Source organism: Tiliqua scincoides, chromosome 2 (genome assembly GCF_035046505.1).
Source record: "Tiliqua scincoides isolate rTilSci1 chromosome 2, rTilSci1.hap2, whole genome shotgun sequence".
Classification (NCBI taxonomy): domain Eukaryota; kingdom Metazoa; phylum Chordata; class Lepidosauria; order Squamata; family Scincidae; genus Tiliqua; species Tiliqua scincoides.
In genome coordinates this window covers 235515804-235535020 of record NC_089822.1, presented here as the reverse complement: position 1 = coordinate 235535020, position 19217 = coordinate 235515804, and the positions used below count along the sequence as shown (strand labels likewise).

Sequence of the window (19217 nt, the reverse complement as noted above, 5' to 3'; positions counted from 1 at the left end):
TGTTAAATCGGGAACCAGTCATAAGATGACTCTTTCCCCTAACGTTTGTTGTGGTTAATGTCAGTGCTGGCAAACAGTATAACTGCAATTAACTGGAGTTTCCCTCACCCCACTATTTGAAACCCCCTTCAAACCATGTTTCTTATCTTGGTTAAATGGAAACCCAGTTCACCTTAACTGTGCATCAGCTTTTACCACTGCTGAGTAGGAAAAGCAGAGAGGATGGGATTAAAGTTGATCAAGACGTCCTACAACTGCCATGTTTTGTTGGCAACCTTCAGTCTCGGAAGACTATGGTATCGCGCTCTGAATGGTGGTTCTGGCACAGCTTCTAGTGTGGCTGAAAAGGCCGATTCGGGAGTGAAACTGCCATGTAGTCTCTTTAAATAGCACAGTCAAAAATTACAATCAAATTATGATTAACATGACTAAAAATCAAAACCGAAGGAACAATCTTATACCAATACCCTTCTGTGTTGTAATTGTTTTGGCCCAGTGGGCACCCAAAGTCAAAGTTTTGTCCACAGGCAAGTCTTCAGAATTAGTGAACTAGGACAGAGAACATTATTAACCCTGTCTTGTCTGGGAAACATAACAGTGTGGAGAAGGAATGCGAGGATCAGTAACAAATAGCATTACATGAAGAATCCGTGGCATCCACATCAATAGCCAGCTCCAGCAAGCCGTTAGCCCTCTTTTTTTTGAAAAGATCACTCAAAGTAGACTACTGTATTGTAGGTGAATGGTAATTCATTTTTTTAAAAATATCACAGCACGTTGACTACTGATAATAGTGACGTTGGACTTGAGTACAAAATGAATTAAGGGGTAGGGTAAAATATGCCAAGGAAGAGTTCTAGTCCCAAGATTGGCTTCTGCTTTTTAACATAGTTGTCAGGGATCCAAATGCATGCTTTTGATGCAAATTGGTTTGTTTGAAGCACCACATTAGATGTTGCTATGATCAATATTGCCAGGATTGCTCAATGCATTCAAATCTTGGGGGAGGTGAAGCCAGGATATACCCCTACTAGACACAGGAGGGTGTTTGGTTTCTATTTAACAATAGGTGTGATCGGCAGCTTCTGGGGGAGGGACACTTTTGTTGGACTGCAGCATGAAGGCAAGGCGTTAAATACACCCCCTCCTGCCTGCACACTTTGAGGTCCTAGTTCTGATTGGTCTACCTGCAGTGGACCTGCAATGGAATGAAAAGATGGAACCCCTAATGATGTGTTAGCATTGCATCTGCCTTGACTCTAAAGCTGAAATTAAAAATCCAAGCACAGTGGAAGAATTTAATTACTGAAAAGAATGACACTGGTATTTGTATTGAAACTTGCTTAAATAAAAATCAGGTGCTTAACTTTGCTACTTATTAGCTACCCAAATATTTTAACTAGAAGCCTGATATTTCAGCTGAATGCTAGCTAGTCTTCTATCTGCCCTTAGTTAATGGAAAAATATGTATTGTGGCTTCCCTTAATCCTTGGAACTCCTAAAATGCATGAGTTTTTACAAACTGACCTTCTTGCTATAGTGGAGAAATTCAAGTGTGAGTTTAAGTATTCTTTAATATTAAAAATTGAGAAAGTTTAAGCAAGGAGGGGAGTAAAATTTTATTTAAAAAAAACATTTAGAACAGCGTAAAAATTCAGGGCTACTGAAAAGCAGTATGTAGCTATCATACATGTTACGTATGTAAGTCATCCTGACTGTGGTCAAAGCATCTGATGATTTTTTACAATTACATGCAGAGGGGGTATTTAACCCCTTCCCTACATGCTGCAGCCTAACAAATTAAATTCAGGAACTTCCCTTTTACTTAGCTACACTTAGAACTAAGCAACAGTGTACGTGCCTTAGTAGCTAGACATAGGGTTTCAAGTGTGCAGCAATTCAGCATTCACTATTTCCGAATGTACAAATTGTTTTAAGATCAGTTTGACTTGATTCTGAAAACTGTGCTTCAAGGAATTGTTGTGACCAGATTTAGATGAAATGCAGCCAGATTGTTTTTTTTGCTTTTATTCAGGATGGAAATAGCTGTTTGTCATGTACTCCTAACATCTTCCTTCAGACCAAAGTGACTTCTAGTGAACTGTGAAGTTAAGACCATGGTGTGAGACTCTTTGAGTCCAGACTGAATAAGTAGTTGAGAAAGGTCCAAATTAAGTTCCCCAATTCCCTTAAACTGCTGTTTATTTCGTGCTGCATAAGGAGCTGAGGGACAAAGTTGATTTAGGTGGAAATTAAACAAATTCCTAGGCAATTTTAATGAGTGGTAAAAAGACTTATTGTGGTCATCCCTGCCAAATAAATTATGCACCCAGGTCTAAGTTTTGATAGTCGTATAACTGCAGACTGAATACGGCATGAATTGACTCCAGATGAAACAGACAGATGAAATGAGAACCTGAAACAAAAACACTCACATTTGCTTTGCCTTTGAAACGTAGCGCCTTTTTTCCTAGGCTATCTTGAACTGTATGCAATATTTTAGGCTGCGTTACTTTCACACCTTGCTGCCCTAATTTGTTGAACAATGGGAAGAAACATCCATTCAGGAAAAGCCGATGCCAGTACTCATTACTGTGCACTCTCTGAGTAAGCGAATGCTTACTGGTTCACTATAACTGGTCACATGAACCATTTTTGAATTTTCTTGTACATAGTGGAGCACTTTGCAGTGAATGCATTGATCATTAGATTATTCAGTGATGCTGCAGTGCCATCTACTGTATTTAAAGCCTAGTACAATTTTTAAAGTGATAAAATGGATCAGTGTTGAGTTCACGTTTGGTAGCCAGGCAGATAAATACCAACAATAACGACATGATCAGGCTTATTCCTTTTCTTGGGTTTAAAATCCATTGAATAATAATAATAATAATAATAATTAATAATAAAACTTTATTTTTATCCCGCCCTTCTCCCTAACGGGACCCATTGAAAAGACCATTTTAACTTCTTTTCACGTTTCATTGAAGGATCCCCTTTACTATTCAGCGACTCTGTGAACTGCTGACAGATCCACGGAGGAATTACACGGGAACAGACAAATTTCTCAGAGGAGTAGAAAAGGTATGCCTGTCTACTGGTTGAATTGTTGTATCCTGTCATACGAGCTGTTACCATTTTTACATCGATGCTTAGTTGTTGTATGGCACCAACATCAATTCTGTTGCAACTGTGCTCATAGAAATTTTTGAGAAAACTTTTCTGTTTCAGGCATGTATACCCTGCCTTTCCACTGAAAAGGAATCCACTTTGATTCCAAGGCAAACCAGATAAAACTATATTATCTGTAGTATAAAATGTCCATTGTAGTGGTTCAGGAGTTGGACCTGAAAGATCCAGGTTTAAATCCCTGCTCAACCTGGGTGACCTTGGGCCTGTCATTGTGTCTCAATCTAACCTACCTTACACAGTTATTGTGAAGCCAGAGGGAAGGAACTATGTACACCTCTCTGACCTCTTTGGGGGGAAGGATGGTATAAAAAGGTAAAAGGACAGCAAGACGGCATGGTCCCTAGTCGTTAGTCACCATTACCCACAGTCCTATTCCCCGCTTCACTCTTCTAATCAGGTAAACTGGGAATTATCTGGGAAAAGGTATCTCTCATTGCCACCACCCAAGGCTAGAGTACTTACACAGGAGGAAACTGCTTTGGAAAAAACCTCTTTTCCAATTTAACAAGGAACCCCTGCGATTGGGGACTCCCTGGGCCACTTTATTAAAACCCAATTGCAGAAAGAAAAACCTGCAGCGAGAGAGGTCTAACTTGGGCAGCTAACTTAGACAGCATTATGTCCATGGCATTTCCACTGTCTACCAGGCTAGTCACTCTAAGGAGATGAGATTAATCTGGCATAATTTATTCTTAACAAACCGATGCTGGCTTCTAGAATTCACCCAATTACAGGCATGCCCCCATATCGCTGATACAAGGGGATACCTCCCCCCACCCTCTGGAGGCTCCCTGACCCTCATAATGCCTTTTAAAGGCATTAAAATGTCACTTCTGGTTTTGTTGAGAGAATCAGAAGTGTTTTCTTCTTTCTTTCTGAAACCTTTATTGGCATATCAAATGATTAACAATTGTACTTTACAATTGACATGACAATTTGCATAACACTCAACAATTTAAACAAGATACTAGAATTATTTAAATTCTAACAGCGTTACTTTAAGGATCTCGGATAAATAACCAGCAACAGCTGCAGTTAGGGAATCACAAACATCACTCATAAACTTGGAGAGAATAATATCAGAGGGGATAAGGTCAGAAGGGATCCAAGAATCAAGGTAATGATTCCGAATATCAAAGTGTGCTGGGCAAAGAAAGAGTATATGAAACAAAAAATCAGGAGTCTCATGACAAAAGAGACAGAGCCTTTTCTCCCGTGGAATGTTAAAAAAACGGCCAGAATGAACTGCCGACCGGAAAATATTTAGGCGAGCTAACATAAAGGCTCGTCTATGTAATGGATTGGTTAATGTATAAAAATAATTAGATGCATGATTAAAGGATGGGGCCAAACCAAGGGAAAGAGGGGAACAAACAGAATTGAGACTATTACTTAGATAATTGAATTCAAGTGCTAAGAGCTTGTCTTTTATCAATGAATATGCTCTTGGAAGACTCATATCTGCCAGGGATTCTAATGAGAGGTCGAGAGAAGCAAGTTTATTTTCTATCAGCTGAAACCAAGAAGAAAAATAAGAATCTCTTAACAAATCATATAATAAGGAACCGGAATGAGAATTTAAAAACAGCTTAAGCCAATATTTAAAAGTAAGTAACCAGGCTGTAGTTGTTGGAAGATGGATACCTAATTCTAGGATAATTGTGGAAACACGAATTAAATTTGGAATCCCTAGAATTCTACGAAAAAAAGATGCTGGGATCTGATCAATATCCTTATTAATTGCTTTAATCCAAATTGGGGCACCATAAAACAAATGAGAAAGAATTTTGGACTGAAAGATCTGGATAGCAGCAGGAACATACTGGTTACCTTCATTATAAAAAAATTTTAAAATAGCTTTAAGTTGGGGAGAAAGAGATGAAGTGATAGCTTTCTTATGAAGAGACCAAGAAAGTTTATAATGAAATATAAGACCCAAATATTTATAAGACTGGACTTGCTTATATATATTTGGACCTATCGTCCATGTTATAGGAGACCAAGAGCGGGAAAACACCATAATTTTCTTCTAGAAAATTGGCTTCTAGAATTCACCCAATTACAGGCATGCCCCCATATCGCTGATACAAGGGGATACCTCCCCCCACCCTCTGGAGGCTCCCTGACCCTCATAATGCCTTTTAAAGGCATTAAAATGTCACTTCTGGTTTTGTTGAGAGAATCAGAAGTGTTTTTTTTTTCTTTTACTGTCATTCTGAGCTCAGCAGAGACCATAGGAAAATGGAGAAGACCCTTCAGAGGCCATGGGATATGGGATCCATGAATACATGCCCCCCCCCATATTTTCTTTGTTATCACACTTAAAAATCTGTTCTAGGATCTTTCTGGGTATTGACAGCAGGGTGCCTGGTCTCCCAGATCTTCCTTTCCCCTTTTCCCAAGATAGGGATGTCATTCTCTCCAGTCCTTGGGCATCCAGTCCCTGGGCATCTCGTCTGTTCTCCAGAAGTTCTCAGATTAAAGACGGCAGCACTGACATCACATCATAGTGGCCGTGCATACTGATAATGTGGGCTATGGGAAAGAGGGAACAAGATGGCAGAAAACTGAAGAAAGCAAATATCAAGGGGAGAGCATGGAGATTTTTAAAAAGTCATGTGCTGTGTCAGTGGAGCAGGAAAGGTAGCTTCAGAGCCTGGCAGACTGTGTTAATTAGAGCCAAAAAGCGTTATAGAAGTGTAGAGTGGAAAATTGCTTCTTAATCTAACTAGCCAAGTATTAAAGTGTAGATGTTTCTAATTAAGAAAGAAGAATCTAACTAGCCAAGTATTAAACTGTAGATGTTTCTAATTAAGAAAGAAGAACTTTGTAAATTGTGGAGATTGACTTGACACTTTTACTGAAGACTCTTTTTTCATTATTCTCTATTAAAACGTGCTGCTCAAGATCTTGTAAAGCACTCAAATATTAATTTGTGTAGGTGTGAGGGGTTCAGATTTGTGTTATGCATTGCATGAAACAATTAGTCATACCACATCAAGACAGAAAACTAGAAATGTATTTATTTCTCTCTCCTAAAAGTCCTTTTGTTCTCTTTTTATCTTGCAGAATGTTATGGTCGTCAGTTGTGTGTATCCATCTTCAGAGTGAGTATAACCCTTGTTTTGTAATTAGTGGGCATCTTTTATTACCTTTAGGATTACTGTGTTCCAGTCAAGATGTTTCTAATGTACAGTAAAAGCTACGTTATTCAGCATTTAGTTAAAAGAATTGGGGCACAATCCTATCCTGTGCTGGAACGGGCAAGCCAATAGGCTTGCGCTTTATCCAGCACATGATAGTGGCCAGAAGCGGCTTAGCCAGAGACAAGGGGAAATTTTTCCCCTTACCTCTGGGAAGGTGGAGCAAGTCTGAGGAAAGTGGAGTGGCTTGAAGCTACTCCATTCTCCCTGGGAGATAACTGCCAGATCCCAGCTCCGCCTCCCTCTCCCCCTGCCCGGGAATGCCTCCCCCCACCTACCTGTTCTGCTTGTGTCGGCCCAGCTGGGCTGACGCAAGCATCTGAGAGGAAGCCGGCACGGAGGCTTATGTCAGCCTCTGCAGGCTGGTGCTTCTCGGCACGCTGGCCCAGCTTCCTCTCAAAGAGGCGCAAACATGCTTTATGGCAAGTTTGCAACCCTCCCATGCTTGCACCAGCCAAAGTTCATTCTAGGATTGTGCCCAACTTAGTTAACTGGTATTACCACAAGGGATGGAGATGCCTGGTAAACAAGTGGGTTGCTTTGTTTAATGAAGTGTCAGTTAAGCAACCCACATGTCCATCTCTGAGCCCTCCCAGTTGCCTACCTGACTGGACTCGCTGTGCAGTGTTTCTCTGTCCACTTTCCTTCTGTCCACAGAGGCCTTGTATGGAAAGAATTGGAACATCTCTGTTCCTAGAGGGCCCATTAAATTTTTTTTTTTTAAAAGGGTGGAGAGGCATCGCTGACGGAGCCCTAGGAGTGTTGAAAGCTCTGCTAATCGATACATCAGGTTAACCTGCATCTCCCTGTTCCCTATGCTGGATAACACAATTCTTTTTGTGTGTTCTTTTTACCAACGGCGTGTTCTCTGTTTAAAAGGGATGAATGGCCATCACATTCTCACTGGGACTATGTAAAAATGATTGTCTTGCTAATATCTGCTATGGATTCTTCCTAGAACAGTAATTTGATTTTCATTCATAGCTAGCATAGTCATAGATTGTATAAGTAGTTGCTAGGTTAATACAACGAGAATATTTTGTTACTAGTGTCAAATGTATCCTCAATCTTTCTAATAAATTTAAGGTAGACATTTTTGGCAGTTCTTCTGACAGGATCCTACATGAGCACAGTCTGAGAACAGCTAGATGGGATTATTTAGAACAGAAAGAAATAAGCTGCAATTCAGAAATGTAAGTTTAGGGACAATTTAACAGGTTGGTAAGACCACCAACTCGCTCTTGGCGGGGTTGGGGGTGTTCTGCCACTTAATGAAGTGGCAGAATGAGTGGCAAGGTGCAGACGGTAGCAACAGCAGAATAATTTTCCAGCCAGTATTGCCCCAGGAAAAGTTAACTTTGAATGAGATGGGAAATAGGTGGAATCTTACATGGTTGCTTGACAGTCACAACGGACACTGTTTTTCTTCCCATCTGATGTTGATCTTTTCCAGCCAGTGTGGAGCTAGCTAAAAAGCGATGCTTCTTTCTCTACACATCCTGTGTTTTACTGACTGTGTGGCAGTGATGATAGGGAAAGGTAGGATTGTTCTCTAGCCATCTTCATGTGACTGGACTGAGGAAGGGGAGGAGATCCTCTTGATTATTTCCCTTTTAACTTTGGATGGGAGGAAGTTTCATCAGGCCAGTCAGCATGAAAGTTATATGAACATTCCATTCAATGTAGGAGCAGCATTGGGAATGGAGGAGAAATAAGCTTTGTGGAAGTAGGACAGCCCCTTTACCTGGTGCTTGGGGATAGATTGCACCATTGACCGATTGAGTTGCTGATTGCGGGGTTAGATGGAACTTTGACTCAATGCTGGGAGAATCAGGGTTCTGGTACTTGAGCTTAGCCAGCAAAGGCTACAGAGCTTTAGCAACACTCTGGAATTCCTCTGAAGACAAGGGCGTTTATTTCCATAGTGGTGTATTGCATAGTGAAATATTGCATATTTCTCAGTAGTGAATTTCCATAGTAAATTTCTCTGTTACTTCACTCTCTTACTTTGGTGTGAGAATTTTGCCTGTGGGGTAGACCTGGGGGAAGTCAGTCCCCTAATGTTTTATGTCAGCAGTTTACAAACTCTGAGGGAGTTTGAGTCCCGCAGTAAGTTCTTGCGGGGGGGGGGGGGTGAGAGACAGTGATGTGATCCTCAGGATCATGTCGCTAAGGGGACTGGACTTACCAGAGCTTCCTGTAGCCTCGCAGGGAAGCAGAGAGTCCTGTGCGAGCGTCTGCAGTGCTCCCCAGGTCTCCAAAAGTGAAAGCGGAGTGATCTTGCTCCACTGCCACAAAACCAGAAGTGGAGCATGTTGACTCCGCTTTCACTTTTGAAGACCTGGGGAGCGCTGCAGAGGGCTGCACAGGGCTCCGCGCTTCCCCAGGAGGCTGCAGGAGGGTTCTGGTAAGTTGCATTGTTCTAGGGGGTTGCACTGCTGCCTCCTCGCTGTCCCTGCCCCTTAAGGGGGCAGAGGCCAGGGCCTTCAGACTGGGGCATCATGACGCCCCAGTTTGAAAAGATCTATTCTATGTAGTAGTAGCTTAAGCATAGTGCTACTTATTACATAAAGTTACTGCCTCTTAAAGTTCCTGACTACTTATCCTTATAATTAAATAAATGTTTGACTCCTAACTCATGGAAGAAGGGCTACTTAGAGGATTATGTGGTCTGGATTAGAGCTGATATATTGTAGGCAGTGGTACTCACTCCTTTAGCACTGGAAACCACTATTTAAGAATGAGAATCTGTCAGGACCCACCAGAAGTGATGTCATGACTGGAAGTGAAATCAAGCAGGAAAATTTTTAACAAGTCTAGGTTGTAATCTTACCCACACTTATCATTGTTAAAAGCATCTCATAGTAGCCTGTTAAAAGTATAGATCTGTGACATTTCCCCAAACGCAGTTGTATAGCATTAAGTAGCATTAAGTCTAATGCATTAAAAATAAAATATTGAAATGAATGGCGACCCACCTGAAATTGGCTCATGACCCACCTAGTGGGTCCCAACCCATAGTTTGAGAAACACTGGTGTAGAGACATAGGAGGGGGTGGTGGCTTCATTATCTGTGATAAAAATTCAATCTGACTAATTGCTTGCTTAGAATGAGGAGGTGTTTGAATAAAGCTAAATGCACAGGCAAGTAGCGTTTATGTGTCTGCTTGATTATACTCTGCAAGCTGTAAAGTTTGCAAAAATGTGACTAAAATTCCTGCACTGGCATAAAGAAGTGCTACACACAAACATTTTGTATGAAACCGCCTGAACATAGACTTGGAGGCAGCGGCCACCACGACGCTACATGTTTAAATGTTCTTGACTTTGGAGGAGTACTTTTAGGACTGGGGAGAAACTGATGCCAAAGCACTAAATATCGGAGTAGAAGGAATTGAGAATGTACAAAAACTTAGTGGCAGAATGAGTTTTATGTTGCCCATAGTTTTTTTAGCATATTATTTTGTTCAGCATTATTGAGAGGAAGCATAGAATAGTAAAGTTGGATGGATTTTGGGGGGGTCATCTAGTCCAACCCCCTGCTTTAGTGTAGACAACTATGGCATTGCTGGCAGATGGCCATACAGCCTTTGCTTGAAAATTTTCAATGAGAAACATCCCAACAATACTGCCTGAGGCAGTAGTGTTAAGCATATGGTTAATTTGAGGAAACAAGGGTAGTTAATGGGATTAAAAATATGTTAACTATAGTTAAACAGTGCTAAGAATTTAGGGTTGTTAAAGTCTAGGGGTATTGTTTTTAGCAGAGACATCTTTATTTGAAATTACTTTGTCAGCCCTGAAATCTTATATTGCCATTTCTTATAGGAAAAATAATTCCAATAGTTTAAACAGGATGAATGGAGTAATGTTCCCAGGAAACTCACCAGGTTATCCTGAGAGGTAAGGAAATCTGTTTAAATAGAAAATAACTGCTTTGTAAAGCTCTAATTTATTTAGGAGTTCAGAAATAGGCCTCCCAGTGACAGCAAACTTGTGACATAAGTTAGTCATCCATCCAGTGAGCTTCATGGTTGAGTGGGGGCTTGAACCCAGGTTCTACTGATTCTAATCAGCAGTTTAATTGCTGCACCATACTAAGTGTAAGTGATAGGATTAGATAAGATGATGGTTTTGGAAATTGGGTGCCCAAACTCTTATAGGGTATTTCAGAATAATTCCAAATCCTGTGGATCATTTTTTCATCATCTTGCATATGAATCTTTTGAAATATTAGATGAATTATAGTAATTGTATTGATACTTGATATCCCTGGAATGTGAATATTTTATAGTTTGAATGCTTTTTCTGACTCCTGTAAACTAGACTGTCTAAATTCTTTTATGTTGAAAGAAATTTAAAATTTGTCTTTGCAGATCCAACATAAATGGTCCTGGAACTCCCCGACCTGTAAATCGACCAAAAGTTTCTTTGTCAGCTCCTATGACAACAAACGGTTTACCAGACAGTCCAGAAAGCAAGGAGTCAGGTCTGCCACAAGCAGAAAATAAAATCAACAGGTTTGTATCAAAAGGCTTGATTGCTTTTATGCTTTATGTTGTCTCTTTTTGGTCCAGACACTGGGCACTTTCCTCTCTGATTACCCAGAGGCAAACTCCTTGAAGAGATGCTCAGCTGGGACTAAACTACGTAGAAAGCACTTGCCATGTTCTCTCAAGTGCCTCTTCCTTTGCTGCTTGCTTTGTAGATGGTTTCAGTGTCTGTTCCCTAATTCTGTTCATGAGAATACTGGTATGAGTGGAGACATGACCCAAGCTTGGGATTTGAACCTTATGAGGAAAGGGAAAGAGTGCATGTGTGGGTTGGGGATGTGCAGTTTTGCAGTGGATGGGCAGTGGAGGAAGGTTAACTCTCAAGGCTGTAAATGACATCATTAAGGTCTTGATTTCTTGCCTAGTGGCTGTCTTTGGGCTTTTGGAGTCCTTTTGGTGGAGACTTGGTCAATTTCAGCTATGGCCTTGGAAATGGTTGGGGGAGGGACATGTAACCTTGTGGCTGCTTTCATCAGAAATCACTGACTTGGCACACAGGTTGGCTGTTTTCTCTAAAAAATTTTATTTATGTATTTGTTTATTTATTTTTATTGACACACACAGACATACAAACATATAACATACATTTAGGAGTGCTAAATACCATATACCATTACTAATTAATCATACTATATCTCCTAATCTACTTACTCATCTATTTCTACCTCTTATTGATTTATCCATTTATTTATATAATATACAATAAATTTTCCCTGATGCCCTATACTATCTTTTCTAAATATTCACTTTCTACCAAGCAAACTTCAATTGCTCATTAATATTAAAACAAAATAATCTAATTACCAAAATTATCACCTCAGCTATTTCAACTCCAATCTAATTCTCCAATCTAATTACACTCTTTTTTCTTTGACATAATAACCACATATAAAACAATTCTTTCACACGTTTACATTTCCAGCTATATATTTTTTTAATACATTCTAATTCGTATTTATCAATTTCATACGTATTCTTTTTTTTCTTCAAATAAATTTGGGCCATTGTTGTTCGCTGAATAAATCCTCCAATTTTCTTTAACCCTCATATTACCCCTCAGGGTTCTTTTTCTTTCCATTTTTTCTCCTGTAATATCTTTGTCTCTATAATGGAATCTGATAAATCCACACTTTCTTATATAGGGTGTGTTCATTCTTCCAGTTAACTAGGATATATTTTCTCCTTCTTGTTCCAACAAATTTTGTGATTTGTCCACTCTTGTTATTCTGTCCATCTTATCTTTCTTGATCTCCATCAGTGCCTCTTCTTCATCCTGTTGATCATCCTGTTGATTTTCTTCCTTGTCTGTTTTTTCACTCCCTTGTTTATCTTCTGCTTGTTTCTTCACATCTTCCAACTGTTCCTTACAGACATCTATCTGTTGGGAAAGAGTCTCCAGACTGGCTTGAATCTGCGAGAACCAATTCAGCTGTTGTCGCTCCATAACAAGCAATCTCTCTGTATTAATCAAGATTTTCTGTATCCACATTTCTGGAACAGAGTCCATTTTGCAATTTCTCTCTAGTCCACTAGATGTCCACAGCATATTATTCTCCTCACTTCCACCACGTCATTACTACTCTGTCATTCGCATTCCTTACATACCTCTTGCAGATAACAGTCCAGTGCGGTTAACGGGGAGAAAAATGAAAGAAAACAGTCTCACCGTCTCTGGTGCATAGAAAACAAAGCTCTTTCAAATCTAATGAGAATTATATTTATATCCAATTATGTCCAAGAGCAATTCTGGATTTTAGTTCACGCCCAAGTTATAGTTGTAATTTTAATCCACCACCAATTTATTCAAAGACAGAGAAAAAGAGCACTGTCAACCTCCTTAAAAAGTCTCTCATTAACGGCTCCAATATATCCAGGGCTTTTAGCCAAATCAGTCAGTCAGAGCCGGGGACAATATTAACACTTGCTTATCTTAAATTTCTAGCTTAAACTTTACACGTTTTTTCCCCCCTCCATATGGCATCTCAGCACGGAGCTATCAGCTTGATTGCAGATCACTGCACCTCCCCCAATACTGTCTCAAATGGTTAGATTCCTCTGAGAAGAAAGCCCCCCCCCCCCCCCGGTCAGGCTTTCAGTTTCCCAGATACCTGCACAGATGAAGATCTTATCTCTCCTAACAAAGATCTTCAGGTCTTCTTCAGACCTGCAGTATTTGGGGGAAAACAGACTATCTCCCAGGAGCTCCTGGGGACATGCCTGTTTATCCACTGTTGGCTCCTCCTTCAGGTTGGCCGTTTTTATATCACTTCCCCCAGAGTGACACAGTTGTTATCTCTTAAACATCAATGAGAGTTCCTGGTAAACTCTGAGGACATAACTGAAGGACAAATAATTGACAAAAAAATGTTGAAGCTGTTTCTTAATGGTGGCACAGCAAACTTGTCATCAAGGCTTTTTTAGACCTTAATAGAGCTGAATTCACACACCAAATACAGAATTCAAGTTATGCTGATACTTATACCAAAGAATGTGTTCTCCTTTAAATAGCAAAAATGGTCTCTAAATTTGTCCTCAAAAGTTTTTTTTTAAATTTGACAAAGTAATGAATATTTCCATGAAATTGATGCTGCAAAGCTGTATCAACTCTGCCTGCTTGATTTAGAATAGGAAACTTTTGCATTTATATCAATTTTTTATTCTTCCAGTGAATCGGCAGCATCTGAGCCAGAAAGAGTCCCAAGCAGCCCTGCAAAAAATAAACACCCTGAAGATGATCCAGCAGATGTTGAGGGACGTGAGGTAAAAAGACTCAAATTTGACAAAGAGGAGGAAGCTGAAGAGCCTTCCAGCCAGAGTGGATCCAGTGAGCCTTGTTCAGCAATGGTAGAAGAAACAGATATAACTTCCTCATCTCAGGATAAAGAAAAAGAAACAATTTGTGAAAGACAGCTTTGTAAAGAGGAAGATGAGGAGGAGGAAGAAGGTATGTTGATCACTTCTATAGGAATATTATTGAATATGTGTTTAGGACATGCTTTTAAAATTCTTGTCTGGGTGAAATGTGAAGACATAGGATGACAAATATATTGAACAAATGCAAGGTAACAAGGACAGAGACACAGAAAAAATGGACGATGGATTTTAATATACAGACCATATGTTAGAATGGGACTGAACTACCAGCATTAATACACATTGCATTTTAAATCCAGTAAAACACCACCTGGTGGTTTCAGTGCTTTATCCAAAAAATGAATGTTCCAGAATTCATTCCCCCAATGAACAGGTTTGAGGATCTGTTTGTTTGATTCACAACTACTGTAACCCAAATTTGTGAAGATTTGCTTTTTGCTGTTATTTCATAAACCTGAGTTTTCCTGGGTGTAGTCTACCATCTGCCTGTTTATATCTTGTCATGGCATTAAGGCCAGTGTGGTTATAGGTAGGTAGGCTCCACAGGGCACAGCAGCAGTTACTAGGTTAACTTTTCTTCGTTGATTCCTCTGTGTGTGATCAGAGCAGATCCTACCATTGAGTAGAAGGAACCAGATTTTGGGGTACTAGGAAAGGGTAGTAGTTTGTTATGCTTTTCTCAAAGGGTGTGGGATTGACATTTGAGTGTTCAGTCTCTTAACAAAATGTCTTGAGTGATCTCTGGGAGACCTGGTGTGCACATTTGTGAATTAAGTAGTTCCTTTGTGGAGAAGGGAATAGCAAGGAATGCATATGCATATCAGGGTAGCTATCTTTACTGCAGAATGTAAAAAATCCTTGGTGTCTTGAATCAGTTCTCTAATATTCTATAGGAGGAGATACAGTATACAAAATCCTAATATATTTCATATACGGTATTGCATAGCAGTTGACTGAATTTTAATATTGTCCTTGTTATAAGGATACTTACGCTAGATTTTAACTTTATTTCAGAATCTGTTATGACACCAAGAGAAATTATTCCAGAAAGGAAAGATCAAGATAAAGACAATGTATCCTTAACTGTGAAAGAAGATATTTCTGAAGAGAATAATCAAATGGAGGAATCTGACCAGACTCAAGTAGAGAAGGATTTGCCTTCTGAAGACAGTGAAAACAGTGGATCAGTGGTCAGTAGCAGAGCTGACTGCAGTGAAACAGAAGAGTTGGGCTCATTTACCAGCGAAACTCCTGAAACAGCATCAGAGACCCCAATGGAAAACAGCAGTGAAGCTACAGAGGCTGCAGAAGAACCTATGGAACAAGACTAATAATTTAAATACACTTAGAGGCAGTATTTTCCATAAGGCTCTGGTTTTACACTGTATAAATAATTTTATGTAATAAAAGTGGACCTTTAGTTTTACAAGAGAAGCAGGCTGTAAATTGAACTTCTCAATCGGTTAAATCCTGAAGGAGTTGTACTTGTTAAGAACTGTGAAATATCGGCTCCTTTGGGTCCTGCTTACTGCTGAAATTTCAGTATGGTCAAATCAGTGGTCTGTGTATAGTTTTTTTATTTAGAAATAAAAGTTTTTAAACTGGAAGGTAATTATAATTTTGACAACTTTTTCGAGATTACCACGCTTAGTTTCATGTACGCAAGGAAGCGTTTTGTCCTTTTCTTCTTTTCCTTCCTTGAACACTTATAGCCGTTATATTATGTTTTGGTTACAGTTTCAACATTAACATGTGAATTAATAGGGTTTCTTGTTGGTTTCCAGGTTTTCATTTGACTACACTGTGTGCTTCAAAAAGCTACACTCTTGACACAACACTTGAAAACATGCTAATCTTAAGAAAAACCTCTGCTTGCACTCTTAAGATAAATGACTTTTTTCTAATGAAATCCACTGAGTTCCATCTGTCCCACAGCAACTTTTTCACCTCTGAATAAACCAAATAGAATTTGGCCCACCTGATATCCTGAAGATCCAAACACTGCTGTAAGTACCAGGTTGAACACATTCCAAGAGATCTGTTCAAACAAAACATATTTGTATATTTCTGAGGTGCCTGAATGAGAGGTTTTTATTTTATTCCTGAGAAAATGTGCTAAGTTGAGAACAGACTTCAAAACAACAACTCCAGCTTTTTGTAGGGGGAATGTTTGCAAACCTGAAGAGACAAATATCTCTGAATTGGGGCAATTTCTAAGCATTCTTAGATCATTGTTCCAAAGTAGTTAGAGTGCAGAAGCCATCGCATTGCAAGGGTTATATTCTTTTGTGTACCTGAGCTGAGTGACTTACTAACAGTTGTAAGGGTGCATAGAAACTATACCTTAATTTGTACATCATTTTGGAAGTAAACTAAATATTTTTTGAACATGCTACTTTGACAGCCAGGGTTAAAACTTTCTTTTTCTGAAACCAGCTTCAAAGCACAATTACTGCTTTAAACTCTTCACATTATATTTTTCAGACATCCATGTGTAAAGACATTCAAGATGCAACCTCCCAGTCGCATTTACTGGCTGCCAAATTTATACCTGTTTCTTCAAACTGTACCTTTTTGATATTTAGAATTTTTAAATTTCTGTAAAGTAGATTTTTGTAGATTGTAAAGAGTGCTCACTGCCATTGTGAAACGGTATATAATTGTATAATTTGTGTGTAAACTGAATGCTTGGGCTTTCAATACAGTATTCATATAAAGCAATAAATATTAATGTTATAAAATGTTTGAGTACATTTTAATCAAAATACAAAAGGTATCCCTTTTTTTAGAGGTGAAGTTGCATACCTTGAAGTACAAAAATAACACCAAAATGCATGCTAACTATTCTTGTACTGCATGGTGTGCTTCATTTAAGAGAAGGGTGGGTTTTGAATTTGACTTGTATTCCAGGGTGATTTGGCTTTATTTGCATATTTATAAGGTAGTGATTAATTATGCTGCCTATCAGGTTTAAGAACAGGCAAGGAGATGCTTGGGAAAAGCCTTACTGTTGTTGTACAGACAAAAGGAAAGATCGGTTTTTCAATTGTTCATTTTATTTTCCCCTGTGCAGAGGTGGAGAGGGTTGGGTGTGTGTAAACATTAAGGACCACTAAAACCAAAACATAGCAAGTAGAAAATGGTTTCCACATTATCATTTCCAGACACTAAAATCTTTCTTTTCATTTTTTTCCTTCAGGGATATTTTGCCAATGAGAACAAATTTTAAGTTTAGAGATTTCTGAAACTTTCTTTAGAATGTTTGTTTGTGAAAATATTGTTAATAAACCTATTCTTTAAGTATCTCTGACCCTTTGACATTTTTATTTTTGAAAAAACCTAGTGTCCCCTCACTTCATCTTTGGAGCAAATGGTTTCATGAATTGTAAACTGAATAGTGTCTCGGCAGCAGGAGCATGGAAAAGAAACCCATGTCTAGTACAGCAGTAGCTATTGCATGGCCATGTGGGTGCAGTCTGGTTGGCTAGTTTTGGTGAGCAATGTGATGCCTGTCTTTAGACATTTCAGCTGAGATCTGTTTGGTAGCGCAGTTTTGTCACCTGTATACAAACTAGGAGGCTTGAGACTTCCCAAACTAGGAGGCGCTCACTCCCCAGATGGAAATGAGAAATATGTACTTTACTTCTTGGAACCATGGACTTTTGCACAGCGGATTCCCATTCACCTTTGGCAGAAGGGAGCAATTGGCACAAGACATAGGAGCACTTCTCTCTCAGAAAGAATGGAATGCTGTAGCATGTGTGACACTTTGCATTGTAGTTATTCACAAAAGTATATTAGAGCAGTCTATTTAAGGCTTATTTAGCAGCCAGTTTCATTCAGTTCTTGCTTCTAAATAAATGCACTTCAGATACCCAGGCACAAGCCCTCTCCCTACTTGCAAAGTTTATTATTGCTGGGATATGGCTGTGTTTTGTTTTTAAAATATGTAATCGCAAGGCATACTTTTTGTCAGGCGGCCAAACCCCAAAGGCAATTGAAATGGCATGCGTTTTTTTTTCCACTCAGAGGTGGCCATTTCACTTGCCTTATGGCATAACATAAACAAGTCAGTTATTAAAAGAAGCAGTTGTAACTTCAACTCGTAAAGCTGCAATTGGGAATAAGTAGCAACATTTCTGGTTCAAGATGTTCTTTGTGGTGATGCTGAGATCACAATCAGACTGCAAGTTAATGCTTCTGTTTTTGTTTGATGCTGGTCTGCACTGTTTACATCTTGTTTGTGTCTATCTTGTTCCCTGCTCTTATGTTTCAGAATTGCAGATTCTTATGCATTACTTATTCTGGGAGAGAGTTTTTTTTATTGTTTAGTTTTATCCCTCAAAGCTGCTTTCCCCCGTGATGCAGCTATTGTGAATGTGTACATTTCAATTCTGGTTTCTCTCTTGACCATTGAGAACAAATAACTTCTGTATTTTAACTTTTCAAAATGAAGTTCAAAAACCTACCACCTAAAATCTCCACCATCAAACTTGAACAATATCTTGCCTTACTAAAAGAAAAACCCAATTTAAATATGCACTGCTTGAATTTGGTTTTAATTGGGGAAACTAAGGATAAATCTAGTGAATTGTTACAGTTCTGTAATAACTAGTAGGGAGTAGACCTGAATACACCTTTTGAAGGAGCAATAGCTGTCAAAGGAAAATAGGTGGGGGCCAAGAGAATAAGGACCCAACAGATTTTGCCCTTAGGTGAAATGTACTGGGCTAGGTTTGTATTTTTATCTGCTCAGTCTTGCAGTATGGGAAATAACGCAGACACACAGCTTAGGAAAAAAAGTTTTGCAATAATCCAGTTAGTAGTAGAGAACCCGTGCAGCGTAGCAACTGAGTGACTGCGTTTTAAATTGGTTTGAATCTCATCTCTGCCATGATCTTCTTAGGTGAGCCAGCTTCCTCTTCAGCCTCAGCTGCAATATGGGGATAATACTTTGCAGAGTGGCTGTAAGGATTGCATCATGACAATACATTGAAGTGCTTTGCATGTATAAAGTACGATATAAATGCTGAGTATTATGCTGAGTAAATGCTAAGACACTATACAACAGAGGTGCAGGGATATCTCAGTATTGAACCCAGTCACACTACAGTACAATATGTCCAATTCCTCTTCTATGCTATTTATCTTCTCTAGCCTCTCCTCATTTTCCACCTTAACTTTGATTTGATAGGTTGACTGTTTAACTTTGAATTGAAATGTATTTTATTATTTGGTTTTTTAATAACTGGAAGCTTTGTGATGCATTTAATTGATCAATTGTTCTTACATACACAGAATTTTATCATGTGGCTATATTTTACCACAATATTATATTCTCTTGTGTAATATGTCTTTTCCCCTTCCTTCCCTGTATCCATATATTCAATGTACT

General features: G+C 39.1%; 1 protein-coding gene across 1 annotated transcript in view; it reads left to right on the top strand.

Annotated features, from left to right (window-relative positions):
* PPP4R2 (protein phosphatase 4 regulatory subunit 2) overlaps window positions 1–17125 on the top strand; it is a 45408-nt gene extending 28283 nt beyond the window's left edge. The window contains exons 4-9 of the mRNA XM_066615154.1: window positions 2991–3084; window positions 6262–6299; window positions 10224–10298; window positions 10772–10915; window positions 13615–13892; window positions 14837–17125. Of these exons, the coding sequence (XP_066471251.1) occupies window positions 2991–3084; window positions 6262–6299; window positions 10224–10298; window positions 10772–10915; window positions 13615–13892; window positions 14837–15153 (946 nt within the window). The 3' untranslated portion in view covers window positions 15154–17125. The remainder of the gene's footprint in view (window positions 1–2990; window positions 3085–6261; window positions 6300–10223; window positions 10299–10771; window positions 10916–13614; window positions 13893–14836) is intronic.
* Window positions 17126–19217: the final 2092 nt, after the last annotated feature.